Source organism: Hoplias malabaricus, chromosome 4, assembly GCF_029633855.1.
Source record: "Hoplias malabaricus isolate fHopMal1 chromosome 4, fHopMal1.hap1, whole genome shotgun sequence".
NCBI lineage: Eukaryota > Metazoa > Chordata > Actinopteri > Characiformes > Erythrinidae > Hoplias > Hoplias malabaricus.
Genome location: NC_089803.1, coordinates 2,275,461 through 2,293,605, shown reverse-complemented (window position 1 = coordinate 2,293,605; position 18,145 = coordinate 2,275,461). Strand labels below are relative to the sequence as shown.

At 40.0% G+C, this 18,145-nt stretch overlaps 2 protein-coding genes across 3 annotated transcripts in view; both read left to right on the top strand.

The window, feature by feature from the left end:
* The window catches only part of LOC136694205 (zinc finger protein 420-like), a 190,093-nt gene extending 173,955 nt beyond the window's left edge, over window positions 1–16,138 (top strand). The window contains exons 3-4 of one of the 2 annotated variants that reach the window (XM_066667585.1): window positions 3,810–3,823; window positions 14,089–16,138. In XM_066667585.1, the coding sequence (XP_066523682.1) occupies window positions 3,810–3,823; window positions 14,089–15,676 (1,602 nt within the window). In that variant the 3' untranslated portion in view covers window positions 15,677–16,138. Of the gene's footprint in view, window positions 1–3,809; window positions 3,824–12,837; window positions 12,942–13,883 lie in introns of those variants that run through there. The other variant, XM_066667586.1, reaches the window with a different exon arrangement.
* Window positions 192–2,373, top strand: LOC136694258 (uncharacterized). The gene has a single exon (XM_066667671.1). It carries the CDS (start codon window positions 322–324, stop codon window positions 1,258–1,260), a length of 939 nt encoding a protein of 312 aa, XP_066523768.1. The 5' UTR covers window positions 192–321; the 3' UTR covers window positions 1,261–2,373.
* Window positions 16,139–18,145: the final 2,007 nt, after the last annotated feature.

The following is an 18,145-nucleotide window of genomic DNA, read 5'->3' as shown; positions in this document are numbered from 1 at the left end:
TGTTCAGAGTGGTTCTCTGTTGGTTACTAAATAGCTGTGAGCGTACCTTCTCTAGCTCTGCTTTAACAATGTTTATTTTGCTTTCTGTCTCTGACTGCAGGTGCTGAGACAGGCTCGGGTTTTCCTGTTTACTTGTTTCCATTGTTATTTCTATATTTATATCTGTTTTTATAACCTACTAACCATCCATAGATCTATCTTTTAGATTGTCTCCGCAGGAATATTCATTACAGAGGCACTAAAACTGCCACCGGACCCTGGAGTAACATTCTTGGTGTAAGTTACTAAAATTCACTAAAAGCGGTAAGTACCTGCAATTCCATGGCTACTACTGGCTGTTTTGCCTGCTCAGAGTGTGGCATGTTTAGTTTAACGCCCTTTTCCACCTCTAGCGATAAATATAGTGGTTGTATTTGTAGTAAGTGTCAGCTAGTTAGCTCTCTGGTGGATAAAGTGGACCAGCTAGAAGTGCGCATCCGGAGCTTATTATTGTTGAGGGATAAACAGCGAGATTCAGTGTTAGCAACTCCGGGTGCCTTAGGGAGAGTTAGCACCCCCACGACTCCGGCGTTAGAGCCCTCACAGCGGGGTGAATGGGTGACGTCTCGGCGTCATAGCCGGAAAGCTAAGGCTGATGCTAACGCTGAGGCCAAAGCTAGCCCACCGGGACACCACGCTCCTCCGATTCGCGTGTCAAACAGGTTTGCCCTGCTCAGTGAAGCACCCGCTGAGGAGCCTGTTAAGAGTGCTCTGGTTATAGGAGACTCTATTGTTCGGCACGTGAAATTAGCTACTCCTTTAGGGGCGCCGGCAGTAACAGTTAGCTGTTTATCGGGAGCCAGAGCGCCGGATATTAGTGGCAACCTTAGACTGTTAGCTAATAGGAGATATTCGAGGGTAGTCATTCATGTAGGGGCCAATGATATTCGTCTGCGGCAGTCTGAGGTAACTAAGGGTAATATTACAGAGGTGATTAAACTGGCCCAGACGATGTCCGATGCCGTAATCTGCTCTGGCCCCATACCAATGCGGCGTGGCGACGAAGCTTACAGCAGACTTTGGGCGTTAAACTGCTGGATGTCCAAGTGGTGTTCCGAAAATCAAGTGGGCTTTATAGACAATTGGTTACGTTTCAAGGGCAAGCCTGGTCTTATAGGTAGGGATGGTATCCACCCCACGCGGGAGGGTGCTGCCTTACTTTCTTGCAGTATAGCACATAGTCTTTTAGTTAGTCAGCAGAGTAGTGTAGATAGCTGCTGACAATCCAGAGCCGGGACCAGGCCGCAGACAGACAGGCTAAACCGACCGTCTGCGAACTGTCTTGAGACGTCACCCAGGTTCAACTGTATTGAGACTGTGTCTTTCCCCCGAACTAAATGTAAAAGTAGAAAAACAAAATCAGCCTGTTTCAGCAACCTAATCAATATTAAATCATACACAACACCTAGCAGCAACACCTCAGAACTAAAATTTGGGTTACTCAACATAAGATCACTAAACTCAAAAGCACTCATCGTAAATGATATTATAAGTGATCATAAATTCAATGTTTTCTGTCTCACGGAAACGTGGGTTAAACCAAATGAATATTTAGCACTAAATGAAGCCACCCCCCTAGGCACAGTTATAAGAAACCATGACATTAACTTTCACTGTTACGCAGACGACACACAATTGTATATTTCAGCCAAGCCCGATGACAAACACAGATTAAAGAAAATAGAGGACTGTGTAAAAGACGTGAAAGGCTGGATGTTGCGTAACTTCCTCCTTCTAAACAGCAACAAAACAGAGGTCCTGCTTTTGGGTCCAAAAGTGACAAGAAATAAATTATCAGACTTAATTTTAAATCTAGCTAACTTTCTAGTTAAACCTGGTTCAGCAGCAAAAAATCTTGGTGTCATAATTGACCCGGATTTATCATTTGATCAACACATAGGTAGTATCACTAGGACAGCTTTTTTTACATCTTCGCAATATTGCTAAGATTAGAAATGCCTTATCCCTCCAGGACGCAGAAACATTAGTACATGCCTTTATTACTTCAAGGCTTGACTACTGTAACGCACTACTGTCAGGATGCACCAGCAGCAATTTAAGAAAACTTCAACTAGTTCAAAATGCTGCAGCTAGGGTCCTCACTAAAACTAGAAAATTTGAACATATCAGCCCAGTTTTATCATCACTTCATTGGCTGCCTGTTAAATTCCGCATTGACTACAAAATTTTGTTATTAACATATAAAGCTCTACATGGGCTTGCTCCTGAATATCTTCAAGATACAATTTCCTATTATGAGCCTCCACGTTCACTCAGATCACAGAATACTGGATTTTTAAATGTTCCCAGAATTCAGAAGGCCTCAGCTGGGGGAAGAGCCTTCTCTTATAAAGCCCCCCAACTCTGGAATGATCTTCCAGAAAATGTACGGGACTCAGACACAGTCGCAATCTTCAAATGTAGGCTAAAAACTCATTTGTTTAGTTTATCATTTGGTAGCTAATGCTCCCCCATAGATAAAGGCGGCAGATCTGGGGGGTCCATGGACACAGGGAATTATAGTATACTGAGACGCTGGTGCTGTCGTCCCGCCGCTTCTCGCGATCACTCAGGTTTGTTGACGGTGGAGCGGAGGGATGCCAGTGTTTCAGGATGCTCCCGTGTCTGTGTGTCCTCCTGGTTCTCTCCTTTTAGTTAATGCTGTCATAGTCAGATCTGCCGGAGTCATTAGCCACACTCTGGAAATTTTCAAGTTCTCATGGACTACTAACTATCATCACCAGTAGATTGACCAGAGGAGGATGGGTCACCCCTTGTGAGCCTTGGTTCCTCCCAAGGTTTCTTCCTCAGCTGGGGGAGTTTTTCCTTGCCACTGTCGCCCCTGGCTTGCTCACTTGAGGGTTTTACATTTGTCTTTACATTTCATGTCAAATCTTGTCTTACTGGAATTCTGTGAAGCTGCTTTGTGACAACATCAGTTGTGAAAAGCGCTATATAAATAAATTTGATTTGATTTGATTTGAATTGGAGTTCATCTTTGACTGCTGCAAGTTCTGCTGTTTTTGCATGTAGTGCCATTAAATGATCAGGCTCTTTGCGAGAATTTCTGATGTTCTCCATTTCTGGGCTCATCATTTGTGTTTTCACTGCTTCTAAGTCTATGTCCTGGACAGTGTGTTTGAGTTTTTCTATTGCTAGTGTAGCCATAAGACTGGCTACCTTCATTAAGGCCTCGCCTTTAGGTTTCTCCATTAAATGGAGGGCCATTAATTGTGACATCAGATTTGCCATGTGAGAGGGCTCAGCGCTGTGGATCATAGCTGTATATTTTGACACTGTGGCTCCTGTTGAGCTTGCTAATTACAAATAAAAATTAGTCAGGGGTCTTACCACTGATGCTTGGTGACTGGGTTGTATGTCAGATTTAATGCTCATTAATGTCTAATTACTGCAGTTTTAATTTATTTCACCTCAACCAATATAGATTTTATAATCAGTAATTGGTTACTTCCACTTATGGAAGAATGAGTAAAGGATAGAAGCAGTACAACAATTATAACTTACAATTTACATGCAAATTTAGTATATTATATGAAAGACAAGTGCTTTTAATTAACTTGCACTTACATAAGTCATACACAAGAGTGCACCAGAGAAACTTTAAATGCAGTAACGCAAGTCATGCGAAAGGGGGCACCATAAATTAACTTCAGTTGCAATAGCACAAGTTATGCACAAGGGTGCACCACAGAAATCTTACATGCAGTAGCGCAAGTCATACGAAAGGGGGCACCATAAATTGACTTCAGTTGCAAAAGCACAAGTCAGCCACAGGGCTCCTGGTGTTTCCAGGGCTGGGTCAGTGGCAACACCTTATTTACTTAACTCCTCCCCCTGGGGTAGGTTCACTGGTTTGGCATAATTTAAACCATTCCAGTTCGGAAACTGAAGGGAAAACACACCATTGCGAGTCTTAAACAAAACAGAGACCTTTGTTTGGGCCACTTTAGAGCGAGTTCACTATTCCCATTGTTTTACAAATTCAAGGCACGAGATTCTGCCTGCAATTATGAGCGCGGGATTCACGGTCTCACTACTTATGGGTTGACACAAACAATTCCTGCATTTATGAACGTATTTTAACGAGCTGTACATCAGAGGTACAAAATTTGTCGATCAAAAGCTGGAAGTAGCAGACTTTTGGGCGATTCAGAACTTACACATACACAGAGAATCACGCATTGTGATTAATTTAACCTCTCACGGGTGTGTCATACGTTTTCATGCAGGCAATTAAACAGTGACGCAGCACAGCTGACAAACCCATAGTATTACTTCACAATTAGGCGCACGGCGGCAGCCTAATAATTTCACGAATGAAAAGCATGTTCACACTAATCATTAAATCAAAACAACAGTGAAATGACAATCATCGCTCACATTCAAGGCTTAATTTAGGAACAGGTCCTAGTTATGAATTAGAGGGGACTAAGGTTGGGAGGAAGCAGTTGTGAGGCCCCTATCTCTTAAACAGGCCACTCTTATCGCTGAAGCACAAGGCTGCGCTTAACTTACTGGTGTGCAATTTTTTCTTGTAAAGGAATCATAACTTCTGATCACGACTATTAATCAAAAGCCTTACTATTGGGCGCCAAAATTAAAAAAATATATATATAATAATTATGCCCCACGATGGGCGCCAAAATTAAATTATATATATATATATATATATATATATATATATATATATATATATATATATATAAATATATAGTGGAAATAGTATGCACACGTTGCGGTGGCATTTGCACTACATAGCGGAGTCAATGATAATTAATTATTATTTTATTAATAATTAATTATTTAATTCATTTTGCTAAGCTCCATGTTTTGGAGCCATTAATTTTAACTTAGACAAATAGGTCATCTTCACATATTATACAGCAAAATTAGCTAGAATTAACTGTTATTAATGAATTATGCTCATTGATCCATCGTGGGTTCTTGACTCTGAAATGGAATCTGAACTAGAAGTTATAATTCCATACAAGAAAGGTGCACACACAAACAAATAACCAAGGATTGGTTTTATCACACAACTGGTTTATTAATAATAATATCAAATAATGAATATTGATTAGACATTCATATGATAAAATGGATTACAGCGATATATGAGGGAACAGGGAGATTAATATATGAGGGAATTTCTCTATGATAATTATTGCCCTAAGTTCTAAGAAAGGCTATTGTTTGAAATTTTGCGAGGCGTAAACTATAGCTTTTCTTAATCTGTAGTTTCTATCTGGACCACGCTTTAAAGGTGCAAGACTGTTTAAGAATACCATGAGTCTGACGCCTGCAGAGTCATTTCCAAACCTCAGGTCATTTTACTCTATTAGCCTTGAAAAAGCTAAAAGAGACAACGCCCCAAGTTTCTGGAGCCTTGAAGTGAAGAGTCGAACATCGGAGAAAAAGGGGCAGAAGCTCAAAAAGCTTGAAAAGCTCAAAAAGCTCGAAAATCTCAGAAAAGCTTGTGTCATTTGGCGCCACAGGTTTTTAACCTGAATTTAGAAAACCCGCCCCGAATACCTGATTCGTCCTCAATGAGGGAGAATTGGAGCCTTTTTTGCTCCTGATTGGCTGTTTCCTGTACCTTGGGAGTGGCATCACATAGAATTTATGACACTTGACAAGACAAAGACTTGACCATCCCTAAGTGAATACTTTGCAATATAAAAGATTATATGTTAACACAAAGTAATATCATTAAGAAAAATACAACCATGTTCTATATAATTATTAACCAACTAAACACATAGTATGTGGCTACCTTGGTTCTACATAAATTCATATAAAACAAAAGTGACTTTAAATACATGTAAATTAGTTCCACCTATTTTGATTGTCAAAACAGGATTAATCCCAAACAGTTGTGCACATATGTAACTTCAAATTGTTTTAAACCAATGGGAATTAAGGTTTGTGATTGTTTTGTTTAACAATCTTTCAAAAGGTGTGAGAGAACAGTTTTAATCAAATTTGAGTCTGTGTGTCTCTCTGCACTTTGCTGAGATTCTCCTCTTGACCCTGGGACCTTGGGTTGTAAACGTCCTGGAGTGAGGTTTTACGAGCCTGCTCTGGATGCTAATCTTGCATTCCGATCTTTGTTGGAGATGTCTCCAAAACTAGCGAAAGCTTGGGTATTTAAAATCACATCTTCAGAAAGTCAAAATTTCTTATTAGAAATTAATACACATTCATCATATCCACTACAAAAACTACTATTGTAGCTGTCAGATTAAAGTATACATGAGGTAGATGAGATGGTTGACTTGTCCAGTGGTTGACTTGTCTATTGTCCAGTTAGGTACACGTACAAATATGGAGGAGGTGGTGGTGGTGGTGGATAGGCAGACAGACTATGCGGAGAAGTCAATCTCTCCTCTCCCCTTGAGTGAAGCGTTGAACAGCTCAATAGCCCTGGGGACAAATGACTTCCTCAGTCTGTCATTTGAGCCTGGCAGTGAGCGAAGTCTCCTGCTGATCAACCTCTTCTGCTTAGTTATGATACTGTGGAGTGGATGGCACTCATTGTCCAAGATGCTAATCAGTTTGTTCAGGGTCCTCTTGTTTGATATGGAAGTGATGCACTCCAGTTCAGCCCCCACCACAGAGCCAGCTTTCTTAACCAGCCTGTCTAGTCGCCCAGCGTCCCTCTTCTTTATGCTTCCTCCCCAGCATACCACAGCATAAAAGAGGACACTGGCAACAACAGTCTGGTAAAACATCCTGAGGAGCTTGCTGCAGACATTGAAGGACCCCAACCTCCTCAGGAAGTACAGCCTGCTCTGCCCTTTCTTGTAGAGTGCTTCAGTGTTGGCTGGCCAGTTCAGTTTATTGTCTAGGTGTAAGCCCAGATACTTATAGGTGTCCACCACCTCCACGTCAACCCCATCAATGGTGACTGGTAGCAGGACAGGCTTTGACTTGCGGAAGTCCACCACCATCTTCTTGGTCTTTGAAGTGTTCAGTTGCAGGTGGCTCAGTTTGCACCATTGTACAAAGACCTCCACCAGGCTCCTGTACTCCTCCTCCTGCTCGTTCCTGATACACCCCACAATCGCAGTATCATCAGAGAACTTCTGCATGTGGCACAACTCGGTATTGTAGCAGAAGTCAGATGTGTACAGGGTGAACAGGACTGGTGAGAGCACAGTTCCCTGTGGAGCTCCTCTGCTGCAGATCATAGTGTCGGAGAGACAGTTCTTCAGTCTCACGTACTGTGGCCGCTCTAACAGATAATCTGTAATCCAGGTTACCAGGTGAGCGTCCACACGTCCATCTGTTGGACCTTGTCTCCCAGTCTGAGAGGTTGGATGGTGTTGAAAGCGCTTGAGCAGTCAAAGAACATGATTCTCACAGCACTGTTCCCCTTTCCCGGGTGAGAATGTGTCCTGTGTAGGAGATAAGTGATGGCATCCTCCACGCCCACTTTCTCCTTATGCAAACTGTAGTGGGTCCAGTGCATGGCGTACCTGGGGTCTCAGTATGCATAAGACCAGTCTCTCCATTGTCTTCATCACATGTGATGTTAGAGCCACAGGCCTGTAGTCGTTAAATTCACTTGGGTGTGGCTTCTTAGGGACAGGGGTGAGACATGATGTCTTCCACAGTGTTGGAACTCGTCCGAGACGGAGACTCAGTTAAGCAGCCTACGGAGAGCAATTAAAACACAATATATTTATATATATAATGACTTTAGACTAAAATATATTAAACTCAAATGGAATAAAAGCAGACAAGTTTATAAAACACCCTATTCAACACTTCTGTATTTTTCTAAACAAGAAAATATTTCTTACACCTCACCCTGATAATCAATTTTCATGTGGAACAGATGATAAAATCGCACTTCCTGGTGATTTGTTCATTAAAAGCAGTAATATACTGTAAGTTCTTTTGATCATTTGGCATGTCCCACAATGCATTGCTTAAAACAGTAAAATACTGTAAAACAGATTTACAGTACCTTACTGTTGAAAATTAATGTAAATTTACTGCAATTATTTACAGTGCACTCTCTGTTACTCCTCACACCGCTCCGAAATGCCAGTCTTTTTTATACTCTGATAGCAGGCTCCAAAAATCCCTTTCAAAAGCTGACATTCTCTGTAGAAGTCCGTAACAATTCTGACAGCACATGTGTTGAACAAAATGATGAGGCATTTCACAAGTTTCTTCTACTGTAGCCTGTTGAAACTGTCCTGGTTGTTGGAACAGTCCTGGTTCCTAGAGCAATCGCACTACTTTAAAAAGTATCAAAAGCAGAAAATATCCAGTTTTGGCTTCATAGTGCTGCTGACTTGTGTATATTTAAAAGCTCAGATTCTCTATCAGAAAAACAAGTAGGTTTAAAAAACATAAAAAGGAAAGAAATAAAAGATAGCAGAGCTAAGCAGCGAAGCGTCTGAACGGCAAGGGCGCAGGAAGAAATGGACCCATTACAAAAACAAACTAAGTTGTTCTGCATTAAATATCTGATCTGTGTTATGTTTCTGATGTTGAGTCACTGGTTCATTTATTCAAACACTTAACATATTACAGAATTAACGTGCTGCTGTATTTATTTGGAAACAAATGTATTTAATGAATTAACAAATCGTGATATAGGTTTATTTGGAACACACATGGGCCTACATAGTGGAACAGTACCAATTAAACCCAGACTTCTGAAAAGTTTCGTAAAATATCTGTATCTTATTCTAAAATGTACATGAACTAGTTCATATGTTTTTAAATGAGAGGTTTATCTGGCATTTTCCAAACAGATATTCGTGGTAACCCAGGTTGATATCTATTAAATAAACCTGAAAAACAGATTCTGGTGGGGCTTAATGCGTACTCACACTACATGTGACACTTATAAGTCAAAGACATAGTAACAGCTGTGTAAGGACTTCTTTAACCAATCACAACCAGTCCTTCCATTGATCAGTTCTGCAGATTGACCCTAACTTTAACTCAGTGTTTCATCGTCTGTTCAGTTGAGTTCTCATTTACTCTGTCAGCCACACCTCAGATCACTCTTTGTTCTCTGTGTAATGAACATTGTAGACCCCATTCACCTGTAAAACAACATAAACTTCTCAGAGGACACAACAATAGTGGGCCTCATTTCAGATGGCGATGAGGGAGTCTGCAGGAATGAGGGGGAACGTCTAGGTCCTGGCTCTTCACACCTCTAGGACAAAGGAGATCATCGTGGACCATCAGAAGAACAAAGACAGACAGACCACCTCCCCCTCCACATCTTTGGAGAAGCTATGTGGAGAGTGTGAAGTTCCTCTGTGTCCACATCAACAAACACCTAACCTGATCTCCTAACCGCAATGACTCCCATTCCACCCCCTTCCTGACCACATCACCCCCCATACACTAGGACCTTGTACTGTGAATGTGTTCATTCTGTACATTTGCAATCAGTGAACACTCACTCTGCACATACAGAGCACACCTCTATACTCTGTCTGTTCTGTAGTGTCTACTGCACAGTAAGTGTTCACCGTCACTTTAAAGCAGTGATATTTATTACTCATAACTGTTATTACTGTGTACTCTGCTTCTAGCACGGTCTGATGGACATACAGACTGCTCCTGACATATATATTAAACACATAAATATGTTTAAAATTGAATGTGCAAATGTAAACTTTTCCGTCATCTGTCTTCACAATACAGTAAATAAACAACAGTGTAAATACTGTACTTGAGTTATTACTAAATATTTGCAGGGGCTGCTCCAATACATACTGCTATGTAAATCTTTGTTACTGCTCACAGGGCAATTACTCACATTTAATTTATTACTGTGTTCAGCCACCATCATGGAAAACCGAAGTAAATGTGATGTCTACCTTTGCATGCAATCAGACAGAAACTGTTTTAGAGCTTGGCATCTTTTGTAGAATTGACTCATACATATATACACACAAGGACATATAGTACGACTGAGTCGTACTTGTAAAAACGTGGGCTGGTAAATATTTTAGATGTACGCTGTAAATACACTTTAAATTGCGAGAAGATACATTATGTGTTGGGGTGTAGATGCACTGAATTCCAAGGGAAGTATGGGAAGATATACTGTAAGTACACGTTAAATACACTTTAAAACACCATATGTACACCATAAAACGTGTGAAGATATCAAATCAAATCAAATCAAATTTATTTATATAGCTCTTTTCACAACTGATGTTGTCACAAAGCAGCTTCACAGAATTCCAGTAAGACAAAGATTTGACATGAAATGTAAAAAACAAAAAACGCAGGAAGTGATAAAAAGCAAAAAGATACGCAGTAAGTGCCAGGAAAGTACATGTTAAGACACGGGGGTATAAAGTGTTACCGAAGATCATTTGTTATCTTGACTAGAGCTGTCTCAGTGCTATGATGTGGCCTGAATCCAGAGTGGAATTTTTTATATATATGATTCTTATGTAGATATGAACTAAGCTGTTGGGCCACAGCTTTTTCTAAGATCTTGAATAGAAATGGTAGATTAGAAATAGGCCTGTAATTAGACAATGTGCTAGCATCAAGATTTGGGTTCTTGATCATAGTTTTAATAACTAGTTTAAGAGCTTTGGGTACATGGTGACATCGGGTGGCAGCCAGGTCAGATTTAATACTGTGGGTTGAGTTTTTTGTCTAATATTCTCGATTTTCTTATTAAAAATGTCCATAAAGACTTTACTGGCGACAGATGCAGGAATTAGTTGTTCAGAACCTGCCTTATTTTTTGTAGTTCTGGAAAACACACTAAACAGTACTCTAGGATTATTTTTATTATTGAAGATCAGCGAAGCCAGATATGCTGAGTGAGCTTTAGTGAGGGCATTTCTATACTCTATAAGGCTGTCCTTCCAGGCAGAGTGGAACACCTACAGCTTGGTTGATCTCCATTTCCGCTATAGTGTCTGTGATATTTGTTTTAAGGTACAGGTTTCATCATTGTACCATGGGGCGAGCTTTTTCTGTCCCATACTTTTTCTTTTAAGTGGTGCCACATTTTCTAAAGAAGATCAACAGGTATTTTCTAAGTAGTCAGTTAGTACATCTAGCTCCACTGGGTCTGATGGAGTGGGAACTGGGGTTGATAGTTCTGGGAGGTTTCCTATAAACTGTAGAGTGGTAGATGGTTTTATTATATGCTTTGTAGAATAGCGAGGGGACATACATATATCATGGCTAAGACATAGCTCATATGAAATTAGTTAATGGTCAGAGATTTCTGAAGTTTGCGTATAATATTAAGTTAGTCTATGTTAAGACCTAGGGTCAAAACTAAGTCTAAAGTGTGACTACAATAGTGTGTAAGCACTGTTAATTTTTGAGTAATACCAACAGAGTCTGGGATTGAAGTAAAAGCCTTTTCAGTGGGTCATCTTCCTTCTCAAAATGGATATTGAAATCTCCTACAATTTTAACTCTATGATTTGCACACAGCTAGGTTTGCAGCGAAATCACTGAATTATTTTAGAAATTCTGAGTAGAGCCCCAGAGGTCTGTAAATGTTACAGAATAAAAATGTTTTCTTTTTTGTGAGCGGATTTGTCATAATGGTGGAGAGAAACTCAAAAGAAGTGAAGGTGTCACATAGTTTATGACTGATGGCCTATGTTCATAATTATAGTCTAGCTCAGGTGGCTCAGTTTAGTGCTGAATATTCATCTGATCTAAATCTAATCTGAGGTGTTGCTGCTATCATCTGAATATGATTTAATATTGATTAGGTTGTTGAAACGAGCTGATTAAGTTTTTCTACCTTTACATTTAATTCGAGGCAAAGGCATAGTTTCAATCCAGATGAAACTAGGTGACGCCTCAAGGCAGTTTGCAGACGGTCGGTTTAGCCTGTCTGTCTGCGGCCTGGTCCCGGCTCTGGATTGTCAGCAGATGTTTATATTGACTCTGCTGACGCAGCATCAAGCTACTTGTTGAGGAACTAATTAAAATAATTGCTTGTTGAAAGCAATAATGTGGTGTTTAATACTATAAATGTGTATATTCATCATACTACATTTACCATAATAATCAAAACTAAAGTGTTCAGACTAAAGTAAATTATCCTACAGATTATAAAGAAATAAACCAGCAGGTTAATAAAACACTTATGATAACCTTGCAACATTATTCAATATGTAAGTAAATACCACCATCTACTGGCAAAATGTTGCAACTTTAGTGAAAAGGTCAAGATGTTGTAGAATAACGTCTGTACAGGTAAATGAAATAAATTAAATAAACAAATAAAAAAACCAAAAGCAAACAAACAAAAAAATAAAACTCTGTAGACCTAAAAATATTCTGTCTGTACATGAAAAAAAACAACCTCTTTAGATGTAAAAACATGCTGTACACTGAAAAAAAAAATTCCGTAGACATAAAAAAAACACCTCTCAATACAACAACACGCATATACTTTTCGTCTGTACACATTATATTTTTAGGTTACAGGCATTAGAATTAAGACGATTTTGGCCCCAAATGCATGCCATACACGTTATTTTTCTGCGCGCTGTATGGAATAACCACGTGACTGAAAACAACCTATTGGAATGATGCTCTGGACTGAGGGCGCTGTCTCTGTGGGGACTGTCTAATAGGAGAGCAGCTGTTATGATTTTCCAGCCAATCGTGTGAGAGGGGGCGGGTGTTGTGGTGTGTGTGTGTGTGAGAGAGAGAGAGAGAGAGAGAGTGTGTGTGTGTGTGTGTGTGTGTTTGAGAGAGAGAGAGAGAGAGAGAGAGAGTGTGAGTGAGAGTGAGAGTGAGTGTGAGTGTGTGAGAGAGAGAGAGAGAGTGTGAGTGTGTGTGAGAGGGAGAAGCAGGAGGAGAGCTGTGTGTTGGAGAGAAATCAAGTCCTGTTTTTACTGAAGGTAAAGATGTGTTTAAAATATTTGCACCGTGTTTTACTGAAGGTTAACGCGTTTAAGATATTTACACCCCGTTTATATCGTGTTTTACTTTAGATAAACGCCTTTAAGATATTTACACCCCGTTTACACCGTGTTTTACTGAAGATTAACGGGTTTAAGATATTTACACCTCGCTTATACCGTGTTTTATTGAAGATAAACGCGTTTAAGGTGTTTACACCACGTTTATACCGTGTTTTACTGAAGACAAACGTGTTTAAGATATTTACACCACGTTTGTACCGTGTTTTACTGAATATACGTGGGCAATTAATCTAAATTCACATATAGAATTTCTAACAAACATAATCTTGTCTATATCAATTATATTGATTATTTTTATTCTGTTATGTCCCCACTGTGTGTTCATGTACTCTCCTTTTAAAACCACACTACCAAACTAGTCACGTGATTCTGCCCCTATCTGCCATATGGACCCAACCTAAATGCCAAATCAGACCAAGCGACTGGAGTAGCTAGTGTCTGGTTTTGGACGTGCTGTGTTTGAGTATAATTAAGACGACACTGAACAAAAAGAAGTTAAATGTAAACAAGCTCTCATTAGAAAAAAACATTTAATACTGGAGAATATTTACAGCACAAACCTCACCACTATACTATGAGGGTCAAGAATACAAAAACAAAATAATCATTCATTAATCGTAATTGTGGCAAAATGTACAATTAATCGTGATATTGATTGCACTTATATTGCCCAGCCCTAGATGTTGCTCTATTCCTGCACCATGAGTTGTCAACAGTGACTCATTTTTTGCTGCTTCAGTAGCAGTACTTAAGGTGGAACTGACTACAAATTCAGAAGAATATTGGTCACCAACAGAGAGCCAGGGGAGAGTGAATTTAACTAATTTATCTTTGTTTCTTTATTGTCTTCCGGGACAGAAGCCCATCTCTTTGGATACATTCTCTGGCTCCTGTTTTTCAAGAAAGTTCCAGAGTTTTTCCACAGGTGCATCAAGAAACATTTCCAAGTGGAATATAAAACAATGTTGAGATCAGGAGGGATTAAATGTGAGGATATGGAGGACAGAAGCTCCCGTTCTCAGGAAGCATCCTTGGATAATCCCCACACTCACACATCCAACAGGAAATCTCAGACAAGTGAAAACAAACGGAAAACTTATGACTGTGGAGAGTGTGGGAAGAGTTTTACTAAACAGAGCCGTCTCCAAAAACACCAGCGCATTCACACAGGAGAGAAACCGCATTACTGTTCAGAGTGTGGGATGAGTTTTACTGTACAGGGTAGTCTCAAAACACACCAGCGCATTCACACAGGAGAGAAACCGTATCACTGTTCAGAGTGTGGGAAGAGTTTTACTGTACAGAGTAGTCTCCAAAGACACCAGCGCATTCACACAGGAGAGAAACCGTATCAATGTTCAGAGTGTGGGATGAGTTTTACTCAACAGGGTAATCTCAAAACACACCAGCGCATTCACTCAGGAGAGAAACCATATCACTGTTCAGAGTGTGGGAAGAGTTTTACTGTACAGGGTAGTCTCCAAAAACACCAGCGCATTCACACAGGAGAGAAACCATATCACTGTTCAGAGTGTGGGATGAGTTTTATTGAACAAGGTCATCTCAAAACACACCAGCGCATTCACACAGGAGAGAAACCGTATCACTGTTCAGAGTGTGGGAAGAGTTTTATTGAACAGGGTAATCTCCAAAAACACCAGCGCATTCACACAGGAGAGAAACCGTATCACTGTTCAGAGTGTGGGATGAGTTTTATTGAACAGGGTCATCTCAAAACACACCAGCGCATTCACACAGGAGAGAAACCGTATCACTGTTCAGAGTGTGGGAAGAGTTTTACTGTACAGGGTAGTCTCAAAACACACCAGCGCATTCACACAGGAGAGAAACCGTATCACTGTTCAGAGTGTGGTAAGAGTTTTACTGTACAGGGTAATCTCCAAAAACACCAGCGCATTCACACAGGAGAGAAACCATATCACTGTTCAGAGTGTGGGAAGAGTTTTACGGTACAGAGTAATCTCCAAAAACACCAGCGCATTCACACAGGAGAGAAACCATATCACTGTTCAGAGTGTGGGAAGAGTTTTACGGTACAGAGTAATCTCCAAAAACACCAGCGCATTCACACAGGAGAGAAACCGTATCACTGTTCAGAGTGTGGGATGAGTTTTATTGAACAGGGTCATCTCAAAACACACCAGCGCATTCACACAGGAGAGAAACCGTATCACTGTTCAGAGTGTGGGAAGAGTTTTACTGTTCAGAGTAATCTCCAGAAACACCAGCGCATTCACACAGGAGAGAAACCATATCACTGTTCAGAGTGTGGAAAGAGTTTTACTGAACAGGGTAGTCTCAAAACACACCAGCGCATTCACACAGGAGAGAAACCGTATCACTGTTCAGAGTGTGGGAAGAGTTTTACTGTACAGAGTAGTCTCCAAACACACCAGCGCATTCACACAGGAGAGAAACCGTATCACTGTTCAGAGTGTGGGAAGAGTTTTACTGTACAGAGTAATCTCCAAAAACACCAGTGCATTCACACAGGAGAGAAACCGTATCACTGTTCAGAGTGTGGGAAGTGTTTTAGTCGTCAGATTTCTGTCCGGAAACATCACTGCGTTCATCCAGAACCAGAAAGGTTAGCACTGAGTGAGGGATTACCTTCAGAGATTGGGATTTAATTATTGTTTTGGGTCAAATTCAATGTAAAAAAAATATCCTTAAAGTTGAATTGTGTAGTGCTTGGGAATTTGGAGATGTGTGATTGAACTGTGTGATACTAGATGCCATGGATTGTTTATGGAACTTTTATTTTTATTTTCAAGATGTGATCTCAGAATTAATTATTACAGGTCCTATTTACCCTCTCAATCACACTGTCATTGTTGTGTTTCACTGTGCTCTAAATAGAGACAATACAACTCCCTATTGAGCTTCTACTGCCCGTCTGCCCCCCATCATCACTGTTCCTCCCTATTTCTGGGGCTGGACTGTATACCCTTGGAAGGGGAAAGATCAGTGTTGATGGAGCTCAGCACACATCCAGACAGACTGTTTTTCTCATTCTGATCGCCATGAAGGGCATACCTGCTTATCACTGCAGCAAGACAAGTGTGCCGTGGAAAAGCATTTATTATAAGTTCAAAACCAGTTGAATTATAATGATTTGGTCTATTTCCTATTGTATCTATGTCTATAGTAGAGTCACTCAGGTGATATTACAGTGTCCTGAGTACAAACATTATAATAATGTGTATCTTGCTCTAAAGATTCCCATCCTATGATCATCTGATGACTCTCTGGACTCTCACTGAAAATGAACATGAAAGATGGTATTCCCAGAATCCTCAGCAGTATCACATGACCACCTCCATTTATCTGAGATCTTTTCACTGTTCCAAATCTTCTGAATATCAATCACCCCTGTTTCTCCTTCATGCTCATTAGACAGAGTATTTAAATGCAGTGTTGGTTAAGATTGTTTAAGAGTATTGCCTTATCTGTGCATTCAGAGCTTTTCTATTGTTTCTATTTTTCTCTCTTTGGATTTGCCCTTTGGATCTGTTTGTATTTTTGGCTTGATTAAAGACTTTTATGTTTATGCTTTTAGTTTGCCCTCTGTAGGATATTAAACTGTTTTTTAATCCATAAGCGTCACTTGAGTTATCTTTTGATATGACAAATTGATCTTTTTAAAATTTACTTTTTAAAGGCCACAAGGACACAACTTGCTTGTTTGTTACTTTATTTCTTTATTTATTGTGTGGATATTCACAAGCATCACCATTCTCTCTTTTGTAAACAATAGAAGACATTTTAATGAACATCATGAAATTAAATGTTTTTAAATTATAAAGTGAGGAATTGGATATAAATATAAGTAATAATGTTGTAGATGCCACAGTGGAAGTAGTCATACATTTTTGAGATTTTTTTCAAAGGTCAAAAAATGAAAATGAAAATTGACACAGGCCTTCCACTTGTTATAATACAAATTATAATTTTCATAGAGCATGGGTTTGGGAGAGGACCAGGAGCTCCATAGCGCCCCCAAGTGCAGACAATTGTCTGGATGAAGCTGATCAGATATTTGTTCATTGATCTCATCACCAAGCAAATATCACTGGGTTTTATCATAACGCAGGTCTACTGGAGTTAGGACAATTCAAGATATGCCTGTCTCATTGTCTTTATAGTGCCACCTATGTTTAAATGTGATTTCCACACCTCTGGAATGCTGGAAAATTCATACAAATTTGCAGACTCATCATTATTAGCACATACACGTGCTGGTCATAAAATTAAAATATGAAAAAGTGGATTCATTACAGTAATTCCATTCAAAAAGTGAAACTTGTATATTATACTCACACACAGACTGATATATTTCAAGTGTTTATTTCTTTTAATTTGATGATTATAACTGACAACTAATGAAAACACCAAATTCAGTGTCTCAGAAAATTCGAATATTACATAAGTCCAATACAAAAAAAGGATTTTTAGAAATGCTGGCTAACTGAAAAGTACGAGCATGTACAGCACTCAATACATAGTTGGGGCTTCTTTTGCCTGAATTACTGCAGCAGTGTGGTGTGGCATGGAGTTGATCAGTCTGTGGCACTGCTCAGGTGTTATGAGAGCCCAGGTTGCTCTGATAGTGGCCTTCAGCTCTTCTGCATTGTTGGGTCTGGCGTATAGAATCTTCCTCTTCACAATACCAAGGTCAGGCGAGTTTGCTCGCCAATTAAGAACAGGGATACCATGGTCCTTAAACCAGGTTCTGGTAGCTTTGGCACTGTGTGCAGGTGCCAAGTCCTGTTGGAAAATGAAATCTACATCTCCATAAAGTTGGTCAGCAGCAGGAAGCCTGAAGTGTTCTAAAAATTCCTGGTAGATGGCTGCGTTGACGTTGGACCTCAGAAAGCACAGTGGACCAACACCAGCAGATGATATGGCTCCCTAAACCATCACTGACTGTGGAAACTTTACAATGGACCTCAAGCAGCGTGGATTCTGTGCCTCTCCTTTCTTCCTCCAGACTCTGGGACCTTGATTTCCAAAGGAAATGCAAAATTTACTTTCATCAGAGAACATAACTTTGGACCACTTAGCAGCAGTCCAGTCCTTTTTGTCTTTAGCCCAGGGGC

What these genes read in the sequence shown, in the direction of transcription:
- LOC136694258 (XM_066667671.1), top strand. Translation starts at nt 322, where the DNA reads ATGGCTACTACTGGCTGTTTTGCCTGCTCAGAGTGTGGCATGTTTAGT.